The sequence below is a fragment of the Meleagris gallopavo genome, chromosome 1 (genome assembly GCF_000146605.3).
Source record: "Meleagris gallopavo isolate NT-WF06-2002-E0010 breed Aviagen turkey brand Nicholas breeding stock chromosome 1, Turkey_5.1, whole genome shotgun sequence".
Taxonomy (NCBI): Eukaryota; Metazoa; Chordata; class Aves; order Galliformes; family Phasianidae; genus Meleagris; species Meleagris gallopavo.
The window spans coordinates 167,590,711-167,616,559 of record NC_015011.2 but is presented as its reverse complement, the minus strand read 5'-3'; the positions used below and the strand labels follow the sequence as shown (position 1 = coordinate 167,616,559).

The 25,849-nt window shown below is 41.1% G+C and overlaps 1 protein-coding gene across 1 annotated transcript in view; it reads right to left on the bottom strand.

Moving 5' to 3' along the window:
* The window catches only part of LOC104917574 (phospholipid-transporting ATPase IB-like), a 30,547-nt gene extending 12,183 nt beyond the window's left edge, over positions 1-18,364 (bottom strand). The window contains exons 1-2 of the mRNA XM_019612175.1: positions 18,271-18,364; positions 12,271-12,375 (exon numbers count right to left, since the gene is read on the bottom strand). Of these exons, the coding sequence (XP_019467720.1) occupies positions 12,271-12,375; positions 18,271-18,353 (188 nt within the window). The 5' untranslated portion in view covers positions 18,354-18,364. The remainder of the gene's footprint in view (positions 1-12,270; positions 12,376-18,270) is intronic.
* Positions 18,365-25,849: the final 7,485 nt, after the last annotated feature.

Here is a 25,849-nt window from a genome sequence, read left to right as displayed (position 1 = left end):
TCAGACAAGCCAAAAGGTTGAACGACCATGCTCTAAGTGCAAGCCATAACTAAATATACTGCATGTTGAGACCTATCAAGCAGTATAAAATGAATTCCTAACATCAGAAGTAAATGCAATACAACTCTTCTGAAATTGATGAGTATGATTTATTAAAAGGATTAGATCTTCCAGTAGAAAGCGTGAAAGGAAAGTGAAGCTGAAAGGACTACTTAACTAGACCAAAGTCTGCACTGATACCAACTCAGTCCTTGCTTTCTTCTGCTACTAGCAGATAACAAAAAATAAAGACTTCTCATTGGTCTCCTTTCACAACAGTGCAAAACTAGTGATGGCCTCAGATTCCCAGACATATTAGTCCTTGCCCACAAATGTACTGCTTGTAAATCAATCCTGAGTATTAGCTCTGATGATTCTAAGTGTTAAATCTACTTTCCAGACATGGAGAGCCAGCAAAGAAACCTTCCCACCAGAGTCTAAGGATGGCATCTTCAGATGCATCACAGTAAAAGGGTAAAAAAGAGAACGTGAGATCATACGGTGAATACTGGATATGCTTGTGTTTATACTCAGGACCTAAAAAAGGTGTCAGAGTGAAAGAAATCACAAACCCAGACATCCTGATGGGAGTCAATGACCCGGAAAGTGACAGTGAAATATGCTTTACTTGGTTGGTTAGTGACCTCAGGAGGAGTAAGGGAGAAGCTTCATCTATCTGTAATTACATGAAGGACAGCACGCAGACAGAATGCTTTGAACTAAACAAATCAATAGTTGCTCAGAACAAAAACAAGCAAAAAAAAAAAGACCCCAATTGAGAGGGTTACTTTGAAAAAACAACTCAAAAAAGTAATTATTCATGTCATAGAAAACTAGACTCAGTTGCTATCAACAATAAAAAATACCATGCACAAGAAATACCTTTGCAATGGCTTCCTAAATGGGATGAGATTACTTCAGTCTGCCTGAAAGTCTATGCTAACAACATTACACAAATTCATTAAGCATATGACAAAATAAACGATAAACTAAAAACATCATCTTATTTTTCCATTCCATGAATAAAATAACTCTTCCATTTTTGCATCTGAACTGCTCAAAGATGTCAAAAGAGATCTTCATTTTATTTTTGTGTGTTCCCTTCTTGCTCTTCACAAAAGCAAACAGCTCCTAAATCCAGGCAGCAAACATCTGGCTTTACACATTCAAATAAGGAACACCAAAACAAACAGAATAATTCAAAGCTGACCACAACGTCCTGCTGGCTCATTTGCTCAAGTAATTAAAAAAAGATGAGCTTCACCACCAATTAACCTACTGAGGACTAATTAGCGTTAATGAGGATTTGCGGTACTTGGTATAGCTTGACCCAGAATGTCCTCCCCAGTTCACTAATTGGCTGGTGGCAAAGCAGGGCTCACAAAAAAGGGAAGGTTAAAGTGGATGCAGGTGTCTCTTAAAATTGGATCTTCCCTGAGAAAACATAGGCACAGCTGAGCTTAAAAAATTCAGGGCTCCTCTTCTCTCCCATGAGTTGAACTGCTATGAAATGAGCTTGTGTTTTGTTATGATTTGCTAATGGAGATGGAGAGCACAGGCATGAGAAATGGGCAAAGATACTTGGTTGCTCTTGTTTTACTGCTGCCCTTATGGATTATTCAGAAGTCAGACAGACACATATGAAATGATCTGGTTGTGTTTCCTGCCTTTCTTAAAGGCAGAATTGGGTTATTAGTGCAGCATTCCTAGGGCTGCTAAAAACTATGTAAATAACAGAGAAATGCATATCCCAGCTGCTGCCCCTCTGCCTTGATAGCACCCGGTGAACCCGTGGCAGAGGCACAGCCATTCAGTGCAAGACACCCAGTGTCATCTTCATGGGTAGGGCCAGAGGACAAGCAGGATGCTCTTTCTGTCATGTAAATAGCTAGAGACTATAGATCCATAGAATAGTCTGGGTTGGAAGGGGCCTTTAAGATCATCTAGTTCCAAGCCTCCTGCTATAGGCAGGGACACCTCCCTCTAGACCAGGTTGCTGACAGCCCCATCCAGCCTGGCCTCGAATGTCTCCAGGGAGGGAGCATCCACAACCTCACTGGGTAACCTGTTCCAGTGCTTCACCATCCTCACAATAAAGAATTTCTTCCTGATATCTAGTCCAAATCTATCTCACTATATGCCCTTATGAAAAGTCACTCCTCAGCTTTCCTGTGGGCTCCCTACAGGTACTGGCCCTTTGCCCTACTCTCTGGAGGTGCTCTATCATCATTTCTTCAGTTCTATGCTATTGCTGTGGCATTAGCAATAGCTAAATCATTGTATGGCTTGGTTTAAACCAGAAAACACTGCAAAGTTCAGGTTGAAATTCCACTCTTCACTCCACAGTGCTCCTCCTACCCACATGCACTCTCGAATGACACAGTGATAAACTGACATTTAGCACTTTTTTTTTTCCCACTCACACATTCTGTTAAATATCTCGCTGTCCAAGCAGTCCTGGCTACTTACATTCATTTCCTGTTGCAAGTAATTCTTGCAACTCACTGTAATTGTGCTACAACAGCAGGGAGGAAGGGGAAAAGAAAATTTCTGCATAACATCTGACTGTGGCTGAGCGAGTTAAAAGATTAAAAGTTTCTGTCCCTGTCATCCTAGATTTTGAGGAGAGAGAAGAATACTCTTCTCTTAATTTTTAAAATTGATGTTCCAAAGAGTGACTTACACAAAAACTTGCAGTTTCTTTGTTGACATTCTTCCATCTCTGAAAGTTGCATCAGCATAAAATATTAAGAGAAGGAAAAAAGGTCTGAAACAATCAGACGTGCTCAGCTTTGATCAGTCATAATCACCAAACCACTTACAAGCAGATTGTTGATTTTCATTTCAGTCTCTTGGTTCTCAGATTCCTTATAGTTTCTTCTAAACGTTAATCAGAGGTTCAGATGTGATTAATTTTATGTCAGCATAACCTGACACAGATCCCTCCCTGCCAGAAACACCAATTGTTCCTGAGGATGCATTTGCTTCTCTCAAGTTCCATTCCCCACCTCTTGCACACTGTAACCCTGCTTAAACGCTTTCAGTGTCCGTCACTGCTCTGGTGGACCAAGGGTGAGTAACAAATTCTAGGCAGAGGCTCCGAGCACACCTTTGTAATTGGCCAGAGGAGACCTGTTTGTCTTCCTTTTGTGCTCCATTCTCCCTGCTGCCTGAGCACGCTCCTCCAGCACAGCCACAGGCCTTGATTTAATTTGTTTTCAAACTCAAATGCATTAGTCAAATTCATGTAAAGGAGTTGTTACACTGGAGATAAGCAGTGTTCAAAAAACATGGAGATGTGGCACTGAGAGACATGTCTAGTGAGCAATGGGCTGATGGCTGAACTAGATGATCTTAGTGGTCTTCTCCAGCATTAATGACTCTGTGACAATGGATGCCGACTTGACATAAGGCTAATGGAAAAACCCAATATTCTTACAGACCATGAGCCCAAAATTGAACAAGCATGCAAAAAATCTCAAATGCATCCCACTGATGGCTGAGGATTCACAAAACTCTGTATACTCAAGTACCCAGAACAATCAGGGCTTTGGGAGAAAGGGCTGCACATGGGAAAGGTTCACCCTGACCAGTTGTCTGAGCAAGTATCTCTCCAAAGACCAGAGAATGGGATGGAGGTATCACAAAATGAAATCACCCTCCTACAGAATAGTCAGAGTAGCAACAATAGGCCTCTGCTACTTTCTATTTTGGTCCACTAAGGGGAGATGTTATTTTTGGTTATCTATCATTGGATTGCAGGAATGTTTTACTATGAGGTCAATCAGGATAGGAGGCCTTAATTTAAAAGGCAAACAGGCATTACTGATAATGAAGCTGCAGTGTAATCAAAGGAAATCTCTAGAGCATTTCACAAGGAAGCATCTGAGGCTTATAAACAGTAAAGCAAAAATCAGGATTTTCTTAGTAGAGTCAGCCTCTACACACTGTTTAATCACTCAAGATGCAACAACTGAAATAAGACATCCACATCCCAGTCCCTTCTGCATTCTTCTGTAAATACTCCATGAGCCATCAACAAGAAACAGATGAATTCTAGAAGACCAAGGGGTTGCTGAGCACAGTGCAGAGGGAAGTGTGGCCTGTGCCATTTGCAGACTGATATGTGCAAGAGGTTCCTTATCACAGATGACTCCTGCATCAATACAACCAGGCCCTAGGAAGTAACAAAGGGCTCAGAAGCAGCTGATTGCCCAAGAAAGCTGGAGGCGTTATGTCCTGCCATGGGCTGACATCCCCAAGTGTTGTTACTGCAGCAGCTCTCCTCTAGCTGCTTCCCAAATTCATTTCTCTTCCACTGGAGAAATGCCATTGTTACAGCTTGTGATCTGGCCTGAAAACTCTCCCATCGGTGTGAAGTTTGCATGCAGGATGCCCAGCACAGAACCCAGCCAGCTGCAAACTCCATGCACAGGGGTCCATCCACATTGCCAAATCCCCTTGTGCCAGTGCAGAACCACCCTGCAGCAGCAGAGGCCAAGGTGTGTTACGGGTTTCAGCTGGCACTGTGGGTGACACCAGGGCAGTATGTTGAGTTCTGAGACCAAATTCTTCACTGCAAGTCCACAAAATTCCTTCAAATTGGTCTGAAATCTGTATAGTTAAAAGCAGGACAAAGCTTTTCCTTTGGGTGATGAGCAAGAATGACTTACATTTTCTTCTGTCATTACTGATGTCTTTACTGATGTCTTAATGCACAGAAGTCCTTCTCTGATTTCAGAAATCACTTGGACAGTGGTTTCTGGCCTTAGTTTTTGAGGCTGTTATTCCTAAACTTTTCTAAGAGAACTACTTGGTACAGAAGGTGGTATTACCAAGCACATTTAAAAGCAGCATTAACAGCAGACACTATAAACATCATATGGCTCTCAGAAAATCAGCAAGTCTAATAAATGAGATCTCTCTGCCTAGAGTGCCTTCCATTTACAAGCACTGCAAACGTTACATGTGTTCATGCACATCATAACATGGGGGGTGTCACTGTCAACTGCCCCAAAGCCAACTAACCTAAAGTTGAAGCTGCTCAATTTTGCCTTCACTCTTTCCAAAATACGGGAATTGACGAATTGACTCAGTTTAAGCCTCCAAGAAACAGAAAAGGCTAAGCATGACTTGCTGCTTTTTAGCTACCTCTCTCAGTATCAGGGCTGCTTTCTTCTTGTTCTTAAGTACCTCACTTTGCACTTACTCTAGTGGGTGCTCAGTCATATCCTCTACAGATAAGGTGACAATACAGCTGCAACTATTACATTCTTTTCCTAGTAACTCATTTTGTTAGAAGCAGTCACCGTGGTGGGGTTGAAGTTTTCCATGCTTGGTCTCTACAGAAAGGTGTGGTATTTTTTAAGCAAGCGAACAAAAAAATCCCCAACAGAAGGCTACAATAAAGTATACCTCCACATTTTGAATAAACTTAAAATAACTCCTGTTCAAAAACTCTAAGCTCTCCTCTCATTACTTTTTTAATTTTTTTTTTTTTAGAGCAAAGCACAGGTCAATTGGTTGAGTTGCAAAAAAACAAACTGCTTTTCTTCAAGCTTTTATGTATTTTGTAACTGTCCACTAAGGATTTAGTATCTAGTACAGTTTTTTGTTTCTTGTTGGGAAGGCACACTGTCTTGCCCTTCCTCGTAGATAGGACAGCCAGGAGGATCTGGGCGAGACTGCTGAAGCCATTACACTGGAATAGTTGTTACGGAGCGGTTCTCCTGCTGTGCAGCCTGGAGGGAAGATTTCTTCTTCCATCTCCCGTGGAGATCCCCGGTGCCCAACCCAGTAACTACGGATTAGGCATCAGAGAGATTGGCCCCTTAATCAGTTTTAACCCTCATCTTGTTATGTTCCCTTTTTTCCTAATCTTCCCTTTCAATTTACAGCTTCATTTTGGCCTTTGTACTGATACTGTACCTCCATCAACTCTGACTTCGCTAACAGATGTGATCACAGATCTAAATCCTTCTCCAGGTCACCAGGTTTTAATTTTACTTGTGGCACCACATCTCCCTCAAAGTTCAGTGACAGACACAATCAATATGTGAAATAATTAACTGCACTGGAGAAAGCTCACATCAGTTCCAACTGGTGTGCGCGGGCAGCTGGGCACATGGGTTGCCTGTATCAGCAAGAACATGGCAGCTCCCCCTTCATCCCTCCACCAGCTTGACCATCTCTCTTTCTCCTGCTCCCTCCCTCCTCTGCCTCACTGCCTCTACACTGCCCAGTTCAAACCAGAACCAACCCTGGTAATCTGCAAATGCCTCACACGTAGGAGTTAGAAATGCCAGAAATTAACAGTATGTATTAACATGAGGAAATGATGTGCTGATTCTTTACTGACATGGGACAGGAGAGAGAGACGAAGGGACAAGCATAAAATAAAATCAAGCATTTTCCACCTACCATACGTGAACGTCTACCATATGGAATCAAAGAATTTAACAGAAAAAGCACTGATATCATTTTATGTGCGTTTTGCTAGTAAAAGGAGTCTAATATCTTTTTACTAGTAAAGCTGCAAGGAAAAAATCGTAAATATGCCAGTCACTTTGTTGTGTATGCTGGTGGGGAAATCTCGCCTTTCCTTCCCAGAAATGGTGTGAAAAACATCTGGAAAAATTGATAAAAAGCCTCAGACCTCAAAACCAAAATACAGCTCTCTTCTCTTTAACCTTATTTTATGCTTGACTGATGGGCTCAGATTGTAGTCCTGAGTACTCTGAGTCACTGCACCCAACTCAAGGCACTCATGGAACCAGAATTTGGCTCCAAACTGCTGTTTAACCAGTTGAAAACATAAGACTGAGTTTGTTTTAAATAAGATTTGTTGTACCTGCTGATGGGCAGGGGCCCTACTGACACAGCTTCTCTATTCAAGTGGCTGTAATTTGGAATGCATCAATAAAGAGACAAAGTGCTTTGACATATAATGAGCCCAAGCCTTGCTTCTGGTGACATCAATGAAAATGCTCACCTCTTCCTCAGGAGGAGATCAGATGCTCAAGCTCATTCAGGGTTTGTTATAAGTGGAAAATTAACTCTGTTCTAGCATTCCTGCTCCTGCCCTGCTTGGCAGGAGGCTCGCTGCCCTCAGGATGTGCACAGCCACAGGACCTGCCAGGCTTCCCACATCTTGGTCTCCTTCACAGGGACAAAGGGAGCCCTCCCACAAGCACCTGTGTCGCCCGACTGCCCACCTCCTCACACAGCGATGGAAACAAGATAGGCCTCTGTGCTCACCCACCCCATAAAACCCAGGCTGAGGTCACTAGACAGCTTGCTCTTGAGGTGAGAACCAGTCGTGCATGTTTCACTGAAGCAACAGGCAGCTTTGGTGAAAAGCACTGGAGTGAAAGAGAATTTCCATCACAGAGTCTCCTTGTTGAAGACAGACAGCAAGAGACTGGGGAGCACTGCAGTTTTCAGAGCATGGAAAACCAGTGCTTGTTCTACAAAACAGGGATGAAAGGAAGAGGTGGCCAACTTTCATCAGCACACATCTGGAAGCAGACAGAGCTAAAACGCGCATCATGAAGTGGGGTCTCCTTCTTCAGCAGTTACTTCAATTTCTCTTTGCTAAATAAAAGACACTGCCTTCCAGTTTTCCAAATAATTTGAAAGAATTCTTCCCAATATTTCAGTGGTGCAGGCACTGTTCTACAACACTGCTCAGGCCCTTCAACTCCCTGTAAAGCAATTCAACAGTGAAAGCTGCATCACTCTTCAGTATCAAATACTGTTCTCATCCCAGCCACTAAAAAATTACAAAACAGAACAGAAAAACAACCAAAAAGCCACCTTCAAAGGGAGCTTCAGGTAGGGGAACTCTGCAATAGAAAATCTATTGTCACAAGGAGCGTGCTGCACAGCTCTCTTTGTTGGCCATTGAGCACTGAAATGACATAGGTTTCCAAAATAAAGTTTGCTTTGGTCACTAATCAGGCTTTACTCCACCTGAACTCCTGCTGACTTCAATGAGAGGTTAGATGGAGTGAAAAGTGAACGAAGACTTAAAGATTTGGCCCTTTACGAGGCAAGGTTTACTTGCAAACTTACCTCAAGATACAAAAAATCGCTGCAGCTGAACTCAATGCCACTTTTGAATACAAAAGTTGTAGAAAAACTTTTTTTGTGTGTGTAAATCTCACATGTTAACATGATTAGCTCTGCTGGGCAGGTGTCTCCACATGTCCCTGTTTACTTTGGCACACAAACTGCCCCCTCTCACCTCTCTGAATCCACATAAATTTAGTGTTAAATCCTGCCCTTTGTTACATGAGAGTGCCAGGGAGCCCTTTCCCCTCCTGCACCCAGGCTCGCTCACCTTGCAGCCGGGCTGGATGCCAGCCCAGTGCCACTGTGTGTCAGGCTGGGGAGCACCAGAACAGGCACTCATCTTCCACAAGCAGGAATGTGAACACAGTATGGGATCCCTTGCTAACTCCTCGCTGCATGCTGCCACCTCTGCTTCTCAAGCTATTTCTGGTCATCAGTTTTCAAGTATTTCCACACATTCACAGAATGGCTTAGGTCAGAGAGGACCTCAAAGATCATCCAGTTCCACCCCCCTGCCATGGACAAACCTGCCAACCACCAGATCAGGTTGCCCAGGGCCCCATCCAATCTGGCATCACACACCTCCACGGATGCAGCATTTTCAACTGATTAAATCCCCTAACTCTTGGAATCATCTGATTTTGTAATCATTCCAGCTTCCATGAAAAATAAAAGTTTCAGATGTCCAGATGAGATATAGAGAAAAAATGAAGACAAAACCCTTTACAGCTCACAACAGTATACTCAGTATCACCTTCAAGAATCACACTAGTGCTTTTTCTAAGGAATTTGGGACCAGGCTGTAGCACTCTGTATGCTAGTGCTCTTTCACATGATGACACACACCAGCCATCATCAACCAGCCCCCATCTACCATTTTCCTTTCTCACTTATCATTGATAAAGCCAAAATATATCTGTTTTTTTTTTTTTTTAACTCAATAAAAGCAAATTCAATTTCAGAAACTGCTCAAAGAAACTAACAAAGAAAATCTAACTGGCACTAGAAGACACTTTTTAACCAGGAAAAATGTCTCTAGCAAGAACAGTTGCCAGAGTGAAGACCTAAAGCAGGATGTGCTTATTTAGGTATCAAGAGGCACATGAGATCTCCCAGTGCTCCTACCCAAACTGCAGCGAAGACCCTGCTCATGCTTTACAGAAATTCAAGTGAGATGCTGCAAACTGCTGGCACCCTGTTGTGCACGTCTAGATGGTCTCACTGCCTTCTGGGATTTGTGAATTGCTTTTTGTTTAACAGAACAATCCTAAAGATCCACATCTTGCACTTCATTTTTCCCCTCTAGTCTAGGCAACGATAAAAGCAATTAGCTCCCTAAATCCCCCTTATCTGTTATTGGGTGTGATTTTTATATATATATATTTTTGTTTGTGAAAAAACACTGAATAAAAATAGCATCTACTGTGTGAGACAGGAAACCAGACCCGATGACAGCATGCTTATCTTTCACAGCTGCCTGAACAAACCAACACCTAATGGCTGTGTTTTCAAGAACACTTCCAACCAAGAGCTGACACCAGCACTCAGAGGTGACTGGTAGACCTGTGCAGTTCTAACACAGCTCTGCATTTTGTATTGGAAATGAAGAGACTCTGGTTACGTTCCCTTTCTGCACAGTGTCACATTGCCAGTAATACCTTAAGAGCAATGGGGCTGTGGGCAGCAGGGGAGAGCAGTGCATGCATCTCCTTATTTCCATTGGCTTCAAGGACATTTAAGAGAAAATAAAGAATATGAACCAGAGAGGCTATAACTGCAGTAAGGTCCCTCTGCCTCTTTCCCACCCTCACCCTTCCCTTTGGACAAGCTCACTATTTCAAGCAGGTGTGAAAGAGCCAGGAGACAAACAAAAGAGATAAAAGGCAGAACAACTCTGAAGAGCACTCTGGAGGCCACATCACAAGCACAGCACACCAGCTCCTAGCAGGCAGAGGCACTCTACCATTATCTAGTTCACAGATGGACCACCCAGAAAATCTGGGAGCAATTAGGAAGAAGAACAAACAAATGCATGGAAAGAAGTGGGGGAGGGAGAAGGGGAGAGAAGGCCAGTAGGGATTTCTTACATCATCTCCATGCAAGCGTTTCGAGAATGAAGTGAAGCTATACAGAGGAGGAGGAATGCAGATGAGAGAGTTTGCAAGAGAATGCAGTAAAATAAAAGGCTATGAAAACATAGAGCATATGAGTGAATTACAACATGGTCTTTAAATTTACGGCAAGTCAGGACTGTCTGTAAACAGAGAAGAAACCCATCAAGTTCTAGGAGACACATACACATGCATATAAACAGATTAAACCCTAACAACCTTTCTCACTATTAATACTATGTCAACCTGCCTCACAACCCACAGATTCTGTCTGCAAAAAGTGGATTTACTATCCTCCGTGGCTGTCAATAACTGACACTTAATGCTGGCAGGAAAACACAAACATCTCACTGACACAAATGCAGCTTTGTCCCAGACACTGATAGGAACCCCACAGCAGCAGCCGTGGGGCTCCTACTATCAGAACAGCATGCCTGGGAACAGCCAGTCCTCAGCACAACTGGATCCCACTTGCTTGGCATCTAATTGGTCTGTGAGCAGCAATTCACAACCCAAAGTCACACCTTTCACGTGTTTTGGCTGGGAGGTTAACCTGATTTTGGTACCAAGCACTTTGACTCCAACTGACTTTAAGGTGACTACTCAGCCAACTAAAAACAACATCTACTTTTAATTTGATGCTTGACTTCAGGCACTTTTGTTGATTTTAACTGTGGCATGAAACACTGTTGACCAGTGTTGCAAGGTTTGCTTTTTCTTTTTAAACAATTTGATGCGCAGTTTGTGACTTTTGCAAGTGAGAACAATCTATGTGCAGTGTTTTGTAGAATCCAACAGTCATGGCAGAAAAATGGCTCAATAAAAACTGAGCATACCAAGCATTTTGAAGTGATTTTAATCAACAACACTATGTTTACTCTGTCTTGGCCTCTGAGAAGCAAACTGCTCACTAAAGCCATCTTACAAACACACTGTAGTTCACAAAGCATTTTTTTAAGCTTTTTGGTTTACTATAATCTTGGTAAACTCACTCCCTGATAATTTTCCCTAAAAATAGTGCTTATTAACTCACAAATTCAGATGAAAAATCTACTACCCACTCATCTTAGCAGCAGCTACAATATGGCAATTAGTTTACCTCAGAATACACATCAAAGGCTCAAAGGATGACCCTGCCCCATAAGAACAAAATCTTTTAACAGCTCCATTCCACTCAGTTTGCTAGTTTATAAGGTTTGCTAAAATCCAGTTTAATGATCGCGTCGTTTCTTAGCAAGTCATGTGGTGCCATATTGTTTAGGGAACAGAAGAGTTAGTTCTAAAACCTTTTTGAACCCAGGGAGCTTTTCCGACTAGCTGATGCAGAACCACATTCTGCGATGGCAAATGAAACTGTTGGATGTAAAAGCCTCAGTGTGATTTTCTTTAGCTTCTTTCAGAAGAGACAAAGGTTCCCACACAACACATACCAACACATACTCTCCCCTTACAAAGAAGGATTCAATAATAGCAATATGTTCAAGTCCATACGGTGTGGATACAAGGGAGAGGTATGACGAGAAACTGAGAACCCTGAACACAGGGGCCTTCAAAACTGCAGTGGAAAACAGCAAAAACATTAAAAAAACCCAACACTTTCAGGTGAGAATGAAATCAGCTGTAGGGAAACACTGGATTAGCCAGTTCTGCCTTTAGCTACAGTCTAACTCCCCTTACATCTTGAGACACAGTTTCCTCCTTGGACAAGCTTATCAGGCTGACGTTTTTTGATGACAAAGAAAGCATGTGCAACAAAGTCCTTTCAAAACAGTCTGGCTAAAGGGTCAGGTAATAGCACTACTTGTTACCAGGAGACTGAGCTGTAGTTTACAAATACAGCCTCGCTAGCAACAACACAAAAGAAACAGAAGGGTTTTGGTGGGGGCAACAAGAATATATGGAAAGGAACAACAGCAACAAATTAATAATATAGGACAGAAGACTTCTTACCTGTCTGCAATCAGATTTGAGCAATGAGAAATAAAATGAGGAGAGGACAAGAACAGTAATTTATTTTTTTTTAAACATCAGCATATTATTGTCCCACCTCTTTCCATTACTGTCACGAAGCATGGCTTTTCCCAGCTCTCTTGTCTTCATCTCCAACTCTTGAACTTGTTCCAGCAAAGATTTATGGTAGGTGTGCTTGGCCCTGTACCACAATAACAAGAAAGACACAAGGAAAGCCACATGAACATTGTGTTGTTAAAAAAGCCCAATTTTACTTCTTATATGAGAAGCCAGGGCAACTCCTTCACATGATTTGGGAAATAGGGCAGTGAATGCACATGGACAGTCAGCCCAGATTCACAATATCTGCGAAATATTACATAAGACATGAGAAATTTGGCAGAGCTTGTCTGCTTCAACACAACACTCAAGATGCAACCAACAAGCACAGCTATCGGACTGTGGAGACCTGACACTGCTGCTGTGGGACTGCTCAGGACCAGAGCTCTCAGACAAAAGAACAAAAATTCATTGAATATTCATGGCAGTAAAACTCGGTCTTTTGAGCTATGCATCACACTGCTCTGAAAACCTGAGGAGAGTCTCAGATAATAATTGCCATTCAAGCCCCTTTATTTCATTTATCAGTCTCACATGACTTGGAAAAGCACTTCTTTCTCAGTGCTTTCAAGATGACAGTAACAAGACTGGTTCTGTCCTATTTTCTCAGCTTGGGGATTCAATGAGCCATGCATGCACCACACACGTAACCAGAATTTGGAAAGTAGTTCCCCCCTGTAAATACTAAGGCTCTTTTTCAGTTTCACCTACCACTCTAGTACTACTAAAAATTAAACTGGCATAAGGAGAACCCAGTCCCCTTTCCTGACATTTACAAAGTAATAATACGAAATGTGGGATCTTTCTGCAATGGACATTTTTTGATCAGCTTCCTCTTTTGTGTCACTTAGAGGAGGACAAGTGTCCCATGAGACAACACTGATTTGCATGTGACTGCATGATAAGCCCGAAAACAAGATGGAAACAAGTATGGTAATACAGCACTTGCTTCACTTCATGGCATTAAAATTATATTCTTCAGTTCTAGAGGTGGCAAAAATTTCTTTTCAGGTTTTATAAAAATCCTACACACAGATTCTATCATCCTTAACCAACAATACAAAACATGTCTTCCTTCCTCTAGCTGAAAAGTAACTGCTGTATATATAATTAGACTATAATGAAGATGCATTTATTTTTAAAAAGCATGATTTTTATCCCTCCTTCCATGGGGAATAAGAAACAAAAAACCACAAAGCCTTTGCTGAGTCTACTGTAGATGTGAGTGGCTTGATACTAAGTTATATCCAAGTACTTATTTCTTCGTGGTGCTGAATTAGGTCCTATACGTCTCAGAATGAGAAACTGAAATGAAAACTTTTCAGAACATATCTGAATTTAAGAGCAAAGCAAAGCAAAGAGAACAAGAAAATATAAAACAGTAAAATCTGGAGATACCAAGGATGTACTTAGGAGAGCACCTGATTTAAAGCACCAAAGGAGTATGATATGAAGGGAACACCAGCATATTGTGACGGGAGAATAAAGGATAGCAAGCTTATTTTAAAATTCAGCATTTCAAAAACGTGAGATAACCTACAGCTGCACAGATATTAATTGCATTTGAGTTACTATAACTTGTTAGGCTAATGGTTAAACTCTTTGAGGATGGGAAACTAGTCATTTTCTTAGATGAGAAAGCTTTGAATTATTAATTGTCATAATTTTTACAGTTGACATAACTACCGCACTCTTTGAGTAAATACATTAAAACACTGACCTTGAACTCATCTTTTACCTACTAATGTAAACTTCAGCATTGAGCATGTTTGGAACTTACAAAACCCCTTTAAAACCTGCTCTCCCATAGACGAGAACACAGAAATCTGCAAGTTATTTGGTCTCTCTCCCAAGGTTTCATGCCACACAGCATAGGAGATGAGGGATGTTCTTTTTCCTTGGAGTGAACAGCGAATTCAAAATGCAAACTGAGCAACAAAATCCAATTAGCGGAGGACAGCAAGAGCAGGTATTGCACAATATGGAAAAAACATGGTTGCTCCAAATTCAGGTGTTCTGAAGTATTTTAGAAGTAAAATGAAATAACAGAATACATATGTTCTACCATGGCTGAGTATCCATTAAGCAACAGCAACCCCCCCAGGTAATTGTTATGCACTGAGTCACTTCTTCACTTGGAGAAAGAACATCCATGGAAGAATGAGTAATGAAGTATTTATAAAAGGGCCTGGGCTGACCTATCCACACATTTCTCCAAGAACAAATACTAAAATATGGTATTACAAATGCCTCAGAGTCTGGGCTTGCTCCCATCAAAGCCAATTGCAAATATTCCACGGACTGCTGGCAACAGGACTGGATACTTCATGATTTTTTCACAATAGCACATTGTTAACTTTTGATATATAAAAACACAGGTAGAAGTCTTAGCTTTTACCTTGTACTTTACAAGCAGCCCTAGATGCGTGATCAGCCCTCAATAAATTATGAGCTCTTGTATTTGCTGTTCCCGTTCATCTGCAATTGTTGAGTTATATAAAGGCAAACTCAACTTCCCTCACACATAGGGATATTAAGATCAGGGACTACAGGAACAGCTGAAGAGTCACCTCCATCGTCTCAGTTGGCTCTTCTCCCTTCCAAGTCAGGGAAGTGCATACCTCCACATCACAGCCCTGGGAGGATATTTAGGGGTTGTGGAGGCCAGGACTTGCCAGACAGGAGCACGGTTACATTCACAAGTTTTTCTCAAGTGCAAGGACACCTCTACTGTGGCTCTTCGTTATCAACACCACAGTAGCTGTCCCACGCTCCAGAGACTGCAAGTGCACACCAGGATGTGCCTTCTCACTTATTTACCCTGCAAGGGCTGGTAAGTACAATGTGCTTCTTCCCCTAGTCCTCCCCTCATGAAAAAAAAAAGCACATCAGGACTTTGGTAAGGATTGGAAGGCTCAAGAAATGTCTCACTATAACACTAAGTGCTGAGACACCATCTTTAAAAATAAATTCTTGCTCTCTTCCCTAATTTTGCTAGAATAAATTCTACATTTTTATGATCCTCATATAGCTTTGTGGGTCTGACATTTCAAGACTTCCTAGCAACAGTGACATGCATTCAAGTGACATGTGCCAACTGTAAGGAAGGACTCACCTTATAAAACTCTGTTCTTTTCAATGGTAGCGCAACTGGGACTTTTACAAGGCAGAACCTTAATCCAAGCAAAGCTACTGAACTCAAGGTAGTGGACCAAAGTTAACAATGTGGTATTGCAGCCAAGAATTAATAATAAGCTTCCTTCTTTTTCTAAAGTGAGAAGTATTCCACCTTTCCTTGATTCACTTCATATACATATATACATACATACACAAGAATATTTAAACAAAAAACCTGGAGCTGCAGAGAACATGGGAGATAAGAGGAGTTGACAAGTGCAGCACGTACGAGTAAGGGAACATATAAAACTAGCTCATGCTTGCCAGCATTAAACATTTTGACACTGGATACAGCACAGCAGTTTAGAAACAAATTTTTGCATGGCTCTTAAACACACTGGGTTATCCCTTTTAGCCTTCTTCCAGGCAAAAAAACTCTGTATCATATCTGTTTTTCTGACAGTATTTTGTACTGAAATTCGGCTTGTATCTTTTTGGTCACACGGATGCTCTTTCTGTGGACATATACTTCACATCCAAAAGGATCAGAAAGGGACAAATTCCATGACCATGAGAAATCAAATCTGCTGGAATTTTATGGCCCAAACCAGATTCTGCTGAATTATGGACAGCAGCGTGCTGTAACCGCTGCTGTGGAAATGTGCTGTCTGACTTCCAGAGGCCTTGGGCTCAAGTTTTGAATGGCAAGCCTCTTGGAAAGGAAACAGACCTTTACTCCTTCCATATGGCAGTGCTGATAGCTGTGTCATTTCATTTATCCTAGTTAAAATGTTAATGGCGTTAATTTTTCAGTAATAGGTTAAAAAGAGAAGTCCTGCTTAGAGAACAGATTTTTTGCTTAATCTTGATAGGAGCCTCCTGTTTAAAATCTGCTGGGAAAATATCCAGCGTATCAATCACACACGTTTGTCTTCAGAGCTTCACAATCTCTGTACATTCCTGCTCTGAACCAATGAAAGGATTACATTGCTGAGATTCTCTAAGAAATATTAAAGAACAGCCTGAGTCAGTAACAGTTTTCCATGAGTAATAGCTGAGGATGAGCCTGCTTCAGCCTGGTCTGTTTTACAATTCTTTAGCCATTTTTGCCAAGAACTGATAAGAACAGAGGACAAGTGCAGGACACTGAACTATCACAAAAACATTTGAAAAACTGAAGCACAGTCTTGGACACCTACATATATATTTGATTCCTGATGACGCAAACAGTTCAGCTCCTATTTGGCTTGAATCACAGGAGTACTCCCATTGACTTCTGAGCATGTAATTTTAAATAATGCCTGACACAGGAGTAGGACCTGTTACACTAAATGAGTTCTAAGATTTTTTCAGTTTTAAAAACCAGCTCATTGACATAGCTAACTTAAGTATCCAAATTTAGCCTCATTTTGGCCTCAGCTTCAGAGTTCTTAAATTATTTTCAATTGAAGAAATTTAATGAATGTAACAAAAAACCCTCTAGTGTGCAAAACCATTAAATCATAGTTTGACCTTAACATAAATTTTATATTACGGTACTTAGGTTTAATTTTAGCTATGTAGCTCATGAAAATTAAGCTGATGAAGAAAATGGGAAAGCATACAATATGTATCTACTGATTGGCAGATTTGCCAAGCAAAATTAGTTTAATTTAATCATGCCATCAGCCCCAAGGGAAGAAAAAAAAATCAGATTTTTCAGATGCATGCATATTACCTGACTTACCCCATATGCTGGAGCTTGAAATGTACCCATGTTTGGCAAACATTGTTTTTTTGTGTTTTTTTTTTTGGTTTTTGGGGGGGAAGTAAGAGGGGATTTGGTTTTTTTTTTTTTTTCATTTCTCCCTAAAACAGAGCCTTCCTTGACTGATCAAAAGCTCATTGCTAACTGTTACATATCATGAAGCTTTCACTTTGGGCCTTCATGACAAAGTGACATGCTAATCTGTATTCTCTTCTTCTGGCTCTTCATGGCAGCTGGGACCTCAATTTTTGCCTGAGTTAAAAAGGGTTGGGTCCTTGTATCAGGTTATAAAGCCCAGCACTGCCTTCAGATGAGAGAAAGGGCAATGCTTTCTTTGTTGCTCTTCTAACACAATGAGAATGTAACTACTAAGTTACCTCTAGCTGTTCAGAATTCAAAAAAAATCTCATTAATTAGGCTAAAGAAAAATGCTTACAAAAAACAACACACCAACAAATCATCAAAAACATCTTGGTTGTTAAACAGACTTCCAAAGGAAAGAATGAAAGCTGTGGGTCGTAAGATGCTTAAAAAGCAAGTGGAACACCAGAAATGCTACCTGAAAAGTGTGCTTCTGCATTTCAGATTGCCGTGATAGAGAAACTGCATCTCTTTAAATCAAAATTACTGAATTTATTCAAGTTCTGCAGATTTTTGAAACTAGAGAGTTTAGAGAGGATCTGGAGATTACACACAGCTGAATTTCACAGATCTTGTTCCTCCTATCCGGGCAGGGAAGACGTTACTAAAACTAAATACAGAGTTCTGTGAGTACTGCTCTCCTCTCAGCTAAATCTTCAAAGACCCACTGCCGAGTGAACCTAAAAAGCAGCAACTGGAGACTGGAACAGGGTAAGGACAGGAGTACTGCATTTTTATGTTCTACGTAACCTCAGTCAAACCAAACAAAATATTGGCTCCCTTTTAGAATAGGGCATCTCGGAGGTCTGAATTCGATTTGTTTATGTACAGCGTAAACAATGTAAATAATCAAGAGAGATATCTTTGTTACTCAGTGAAGGCTGCCTCCCTCAGATTGGTACAGGATGAACTGGACAACATGTGCATGCAGAATAATTCCCAGAACTCAGAGAAGACAGGCTCAGGACTTACGCTGTCCACGCCACATCTTTCACAAGGCACACAGGGGATAGGAGAAATAACCCAAACCAGAAGTAGCCACATCTCAGCACCATTCCAGCCTACAAAGAAAACAAACAAATTATGAGCATTTTCAAGACATCACATGTTAAGTGGTTGATTTCAGGGAAAAAGTAGAGGGATGGCAACAAACAGCAACTCTGATTGGGATGACGTTGAAATTTGTGGGGGTAAGAAGAAAGGTGGAAGTCTCAACAACTCTTAACTGAAATTAGGCCTGTAATTGAGAAACAACAGCAGTGTTTCTCCCTAGGATCATTCTTTATGATCTCACATTTCCTTGATTTTTTCAGAAATGTTGCGTTTAGATCAAATCCTCTGCTGCTATTATTTTTTTGATCCAAGCAGACATTTTGACTCACGGAGAAGTGCACCATACACATTAAGTTTTTAATTTTAGTAAGTCTTTTCTGCTTTTTGTTTACTCCTTCTACCCTACTGCTTCAGATCTCTGAGCAGCATCAAACTGTCACAGAAACAAACAAACAAACCAAGATATCTCACTAAAATGTTTCAGTCATATTGCACTTAAATACAATACTTCCTGTTCAAACTACTGCTGTCTGAAACCCGGGGGGGGGGGAAGGGAAGGGAGGGATTCACTCCTGTCTCCGTAAATGGCTTTTTACAAATGAAGAGCTCCAAGTTTATATTTGCATTTCTTCCACTGTTGTAATGCTTGAAGAGAAAACTTGGTAGGACTTGAGAAAGAAGATATGCACAAACTCTGTAGGTTCCAGCATACAGATAGAGCTGTGGAACAAAGTTGAAACATAGCACTATTTATTGGACTTGCTATTTCAGGTCATTTATTTAGGGGTCTCTCTAGAACCTTTTACAGATAAATTAACAGTAAAACCTGGTTTGACACACAGGAGACTGGAAACAACCTCACCACCTCCTGCATGCGTGTGTGAACATACATGCACACATCCCATGAGAATCGTTTAATTTCTCTGCTATACCAGTAAAGAGTATTTTTCTATTGTAATGAATTGTGTGCAGAGCACAAGTAAAACATGGGCTGAAAGGTGTCAACAGCATTTCCAGCAGCTAGCCACACCTTGCTCTCTTGCTGCTTGTGAATGAGCCATGTACCTTACCCAAAACCTTGGCTTCTCAGTATCTTTATGCTACACACAATCTCCACAGGTGTACCTACAGATGTCTGTATGCACTGTAGCCAAGGGCAGGGAGGCATATACTCATGGACTCTGAAGTGACGCAGCTGGCTCCTGCTGACATGCAGGCTGAGATGGTTTGGTTGTGCCTCATTTGCAGCACACAAGGGAACAGCAGCCCATGGCACTGAAGTGTCAGGAAATTTTATAGACAAGCACAAAGCTGAACTACAGAACATGAAATTGAACACATGACTTCTAGCCCTTGAAATACACTGTGAGAAGATGATTTGTAGCTACATACTTCAGTAAGACAAAGGCATCTGATCTCAACAGAAGGAACTTCCACCACTTAGTACAGGGGGGCTTAAAACCCAGAACAACCACCACACTGCAGAGCCAGGACAGCACTTGTTGCACCCAGAATCTTCTCCCAGTGTCACTCTCTATTTAGAGTCATCCACCTCTCTGCTCAGCCATATTTAGCCAGCAGCAGCTTGCCCTTGAATTGCTAAGTACTGAAGACTTCCAAAAGCATTTTTCACTTCTGAATGTACAGTCTTCCATGCTGCAGCTGGACTGACAGGTCAGTGGTAAATCTTGTACTGAGACCAAGAACGAACCAGACTGTGCTAAAACATTTATGGACTCTGCCACCCACACGGACAGTCAGCAAACAAATTCCAGTCTGAGAATCAGCTCGTAGTTATTTGTGATCCCTCATGCCTACTTTCACACGAGAATGCCAGAAGCATACCGTCAGTTTTGATCTATGCTTACTTAAGAAAAGGATGGGCAGGAGTAAGAGGGAAAATCTCAACTTAATTGTTAACCAAGAAGCTGAACTACAGTAACGTAGTGGCAAAATATGATGAGATTCACACTCGTGCTTTGCTTTTCTTCAGCTGTGACCCTGCAAGTGTCAGCAGTTTAATCACATCAGCATTTGCACTGACCATCCTTTCATGCTTCTGCTAATAAAGAAGAGAAAAGGACAGGAGTATTAATCATACATGCATTTTCTGGCATTTTTGCTCCAAGTACTTTACATTCTACTTCTCGCTTTCCTAGCTGAAAGAAACTTGATGTGCTTTTAACGCACAGAACAATCCAACTTTCTGTTCACCAGGAACTGAAATGCTACCTTTTATCATGTTGCCAGCTCAATCAATGGCTATGAACTATCAATGGCTATGAACTTGGAAATTTCGCATCTTAAATCCTCTGCACTAAAGAAGCTCAAGTCATATACCTTTTACCTGCAACTATACATTTTACATCAGCATTGGCCTGATGGCAAACTGCACCACAACAGTAAAACCATCCATCTCATCTCACCCCTTTAGACACTGACATTACTGCTGGCAAGCCTTTTTCCATACAGCATGCTCTAAGTTTTTCTCCATTCCTGAGCTCACCTGCACTGTTTCTGCCCATTTGTTTTTAGTTTCTGTGAGCAGTTGTGTGCCCATTCCATTGCAGGACAGCAACTGGTTTGCTGTGCACACGGACCTGAATGTTGTCCTGGCCACAGCAGGGTTATACCATCTGCTCACACAACCAGAGCTCCTCAGCAGAGGAATCCCTGGAAACCACCTAACGTGGGCACATCCATAGACAGCATTTTTAGGATGTTTTCCAACTGGGTTATGAACTGAAGCTATACTGAGAAGACATATATATCGCATCAAAGCCTTCTCCAGACTTTGCAGCTGTTCCCACGCCTCACTGCAGTTGTTCAGCTATTCACGATGGCAGTGTAGCCTGATCTGCAATGTGTCTTCAAGGAAACACTGCACCTCCATGCCCAGCCCCAAGAAGTGACAGCCTTCAACTATCAGGCATCTCCTCCAGATAAGAAAAGCAGAGATGCTAAATAGGAACCACCACCTTTGAAAAAATGTACGTATATATTTATTTATGCGTATGTATTTCAAGAAGGCCACAGTGAAGTTGTTTTCTTAAACAAACTGAAAATTTGACCAGTTCTGTCATCACACAGGGCCCATGATGAGCAACTAAGTCATTTTTAGACTCTTCCGGCATAACCACTAGTGACTAGCACACCCAAAGCCAACTACCAGAAGCCATTTATCACATAGCATCAATGAAACCCTCAAAGCTAATGCAGATCCTCCTGCTGAAGGCACTGCGGCTTAAACTGCTGCCATCAGTAGACTGCCTTCCAAACACTGGGGAAGCTGTTGCAGAGAAATAGCTCATTTCAGACTATGGGTAACAGCTGTTAAAATGGAAGAATAAGAACGATAAAATAAGGAAAAATTACCCCCAGTTATTTCACAAAATCAGCAAAAAATCTAGGTCTTAATACCTTTAGCCAGTTGCAAAGCTGCTTTCTTAAGTGGGTACCTTTTCAAAAATCTTTTAAACATAACAACAACAAAAAAAAGTGACAGTATTGGCCAGTATGAATGACTAGAAAGACCTGCTCTGCATCACTACTATTTTAGAAATATATTTTAGACTAAGTGGTGTTTTGTTTTTTGTTTGTTTTTAAATCAAGGACTAGCTTTACTGAAGCATATCAATTCGGTTGTTTCAAAAAAATCTCTTTTATTATTCTTTCTTAGTATGCATCTGTATTCACAGATTTACTCTCCTGCCAATAGGTGGTGCCACCAATTTCAACAATTCCTTCCAGTGAGAATAATAATGCCAGGAAGTGCTCAGGTGTGGGAAGACATTCTGATTGTTTTTGTATTCTTATCACTGCATGGTTAGGAAACAATTGGGGACCAGTAAACGATTCAGACAACCCAAACAAGGATCACAAGCATCTCAGATCATTCAAGAAAAGTGAGATAAAATATAAATTCACATTCTAAATAATAAAATCTTTTATTGCTTCATTTCCTCAGATGCCCATGCATCCTATTTCTGATTAAAAATGGATAGCAGAAGCATAGCTTCACCATGAAAACAGCTGGTTTTGTATTTATAGTGCAACAAGAATTATTACTGGAATTGTGCCTAGATCCTATTCATAACTGTCTCCACGAGACATGGATAAGGATCCAATAAGCTGCTCAATTTCAATTTCATGTTCATGGAAATGCCAGCATCCCATTTGGGATCCAAATCCAGTCTGCTGTCAACTGGGCACCTGCACAATCATAGGCAGATTACTTTTGGTCCTCACTAGTCAAACATGGAAGACAGTGTACCACCGTTTTTGGCAGCTGTTAGTAGAGGAGGAGATGGGGAGAAGAGGGCCACGTGATGATTGTGAGGGGTGTCCATATCATGAAAATGATAATGAAACTCTCCTATAAACAACGGATGAATTTACATACTTGGTAGACCATTACCCAAATATGCTTTCCTTTACAGAACATGCAGTTTCTGCATGTTCTGGATCCTGTTAAGACTGAACGTTTCAGTGCCAGCACAGGCCAGTTTTCTATTTTTTTCAAAAAGACCTCTAAGTTTAATCATGAAAGAGCAAAAATGTTAAATGCTTATCAAGCAAATAGTAGAATTAATCTTAAGGAGACATCACACTCGCCATAGGTTAACACCACAAGCACGTGCTATACAAACAGCTCGAAGCTGGTGTCAGTTTCATAAATTATTCTCAAGACATAAAGTAGCAATGGTTTCACCCAATTAAATGATAAAAGAGCAATTGTTAGATTTAGCCAAAACCTCCTACTATTCCTCTTAGCTTATGTGACAATCACTATGCTATTAAATCACACAAAACACACAAATTGTTATAATTACCGTATTATACAGCAAGATAAAGTGTTACTAATCTAAGACCCACCTTAAAGACCATATACATTAAAACCCAAGTGCAGAGAGATGACATGGTTTGCTCATGGCCACACAAATCAATTGCAGAGCTGGGCAGATTGCCCAAGTCCCTCAATTAAATTGTCCTACACAGAGACTGAGCCTACCGGAGCCTGTGTATGAAATACAATCAACAGCCAAGAATGCAGTCTCAAGGATTTTCCCTCTGCATGTTGGAACATAATATAGCCTCACCATGAGTCGGTGCTTAAGAACCTTTCCCCCTCTATAACTGTAGCCTGCTCCAGGCTGGACAGGTTTACTAGATTCAGGGCTGACAGGTGTGATGAACAGATTTACTGGCTCCCTCCTCAACAAGCATCTTGAAATGTGCCTAGAGAATACCTTACTTTGAGTTAGTGGCAAAGTGTAAAAAAAAAGAAGGAATAACAATTTGATTTCCCCTCCTGTTTACACCACTGGGGCAGGGATACCTCGAATAAAATCAGCAGAGCTCTACTCCTGAAAGGCTGGCTGGATATTTCCATGTCTGAAATAAAGATGTGCAATGTTTTCCATAATGTAAGAGTTTTCATTCTAAAATGACTCAGATGAAAACAATGACCTCACTGGCTGGCTGGGTTTAACACAGTGACACATTGGTCCAGTCTCAAACCTATTTCCTCCCTCTTCCAGTCTCTACTCATACAGCCATTTCCCCTTGAGAGTGGTAAAAGAAGCACAGAAAAATCAGATACTTCTTTCAGATATTTTACTCTCTTTTTTTTAATTTTGCCAGTCATAGAATCATAGAATGGCTTGGGCTGGAAAGGACCTTAAAGATCACCCATTTTCAACCCCCACGCCATGAGGCTGGTTGCCACCCACCAGGTCAGGCTGCCTAGAGCCTGATCCAACCTGGCCTTGAGCACCTCCAGGGATGGAGCATCCACAGCTTCTCTGGGCAGACTATGCCAGCGCCTCACCACACTCTGAGTAAAAAAAGTTCTAACATCTAACCTAAACTTCCCCTTTTTTTAGTTTAAAGCTATTCCCCCTTATCCTATATGTCTGCTTAAAAAGATGGTTTCCCTCCTGCTTGTAAGCAGGAAGTACTGGAAGGCAACAATGAGGTCTCTCCCCAGAACCTTCTCTTCTTCAGGCTAAAGAAGCCAAGCTCCTTCAACCTTTCATCATAGGAGAAGCGTCCGGTCTTTTGATCATCTTCGCAGCCCTCCTCTGGTCTCTCTCCAACAGCTCCGCATCCCCCCCAGACTGGGGGCCCCAGATCTGGATACAGTACTCCAGATGGGGCCTCACAAGTGCAGAGTAGAGGGATACACAACCCTCTCCCTGCTGGCTAACCCTCTTTTGATGCAGTCCAGGATACTGCTGGCCTTCCAGGCAGCAAGCACACTGCTGGCTCATGTCCAGCTTTTCATCCACTAGGACCCCCATATCCTTCTCCACAGGGCTGCTCTCAATGAGTACTTCTCCCAGTCTATACTCCTATCTGGGATTGTATCAACTCAAGTAAAACATCTTGCCCTTGGACTTGTTAAATCTCATACTTAAAACCATATGGAAGACTAGAATAAGAAACTTATCCACTTGCTAGCTTTCATGCCATACCAATCAAGGCTCTTGGTAATTTTAATTTAAAGCCTGGATGTAAACGTAGAGAGGGAAGATAAGAGTAGTATTGTGAACATAAAGAAAAATGCCAGTGCTATCACAAAGACATATACTTGGTATTCCTAGTAAAGCCCAAGATATTTTGGGATTTAGGCCTCAGGAAAGAAGTTTTTCATTAAAGAAGTTGCTTGGTGCGATGGTTAAAAGGAAGTGTGTCTTTCGAACAATCATGATTAGAAAATTCCAGGAACTGGCAATACAATGCTACAATACCAAAGCTTTCACACACATTCACATTATCTTGGAGAAACCAGTTGGAGTTACAACACTGTAGGAGCACAGTGAAATCCTCAGAACTTGTACTCCCTTTCATTTTCTGTTAGGAACTAATTTTCCATAATGGAAGAATACAACAAGTTACCAACATCTTTTTGTTCCACTTTTTAATATAATTAACAGAAATTACTATTTGAAAAATATATGAAATACACATTAATGTATCATTAGGCAACTGTGTCTCAAAGGGTGTTAATAAGCTCTGGTTTGTGTCAACTATACATATACAGCTTTGCCTACGAAAATATTACTATATCTCATTACTTAATTAGTATACAACACTACCAATTAAATAAGGAACCAGCCCATGTTACTTTCCATTATTACTCTGATAGTAGAAAATTAAGGAAATTAATCAGATAGTGTTTTAATTTGACTTTATGGTTCACTGGCAGTGTAAACTCTGATGTAGTTTTATGCAGCCTGTCATTTCTTTTTTCATTATTGGTTATGTTAAGCTCAACAATAATGCAAACAAATGCTTCTTCAGAGTCATCTGGAGAAGACTACTGGTTAAAAACATAGTAAAATTATGTTCCATATGAACATCAGTGGCTTCCTGAAATTTTGTTAGGAAGCACAGAGCTCATTAACAAAAGAACTTCCTCCTTAAAATGGATGAAATACCTCAGTAAATCTTTAGGTAAATGGTACTGGGGACTAATTTTGCTTCCTGGTTTAAA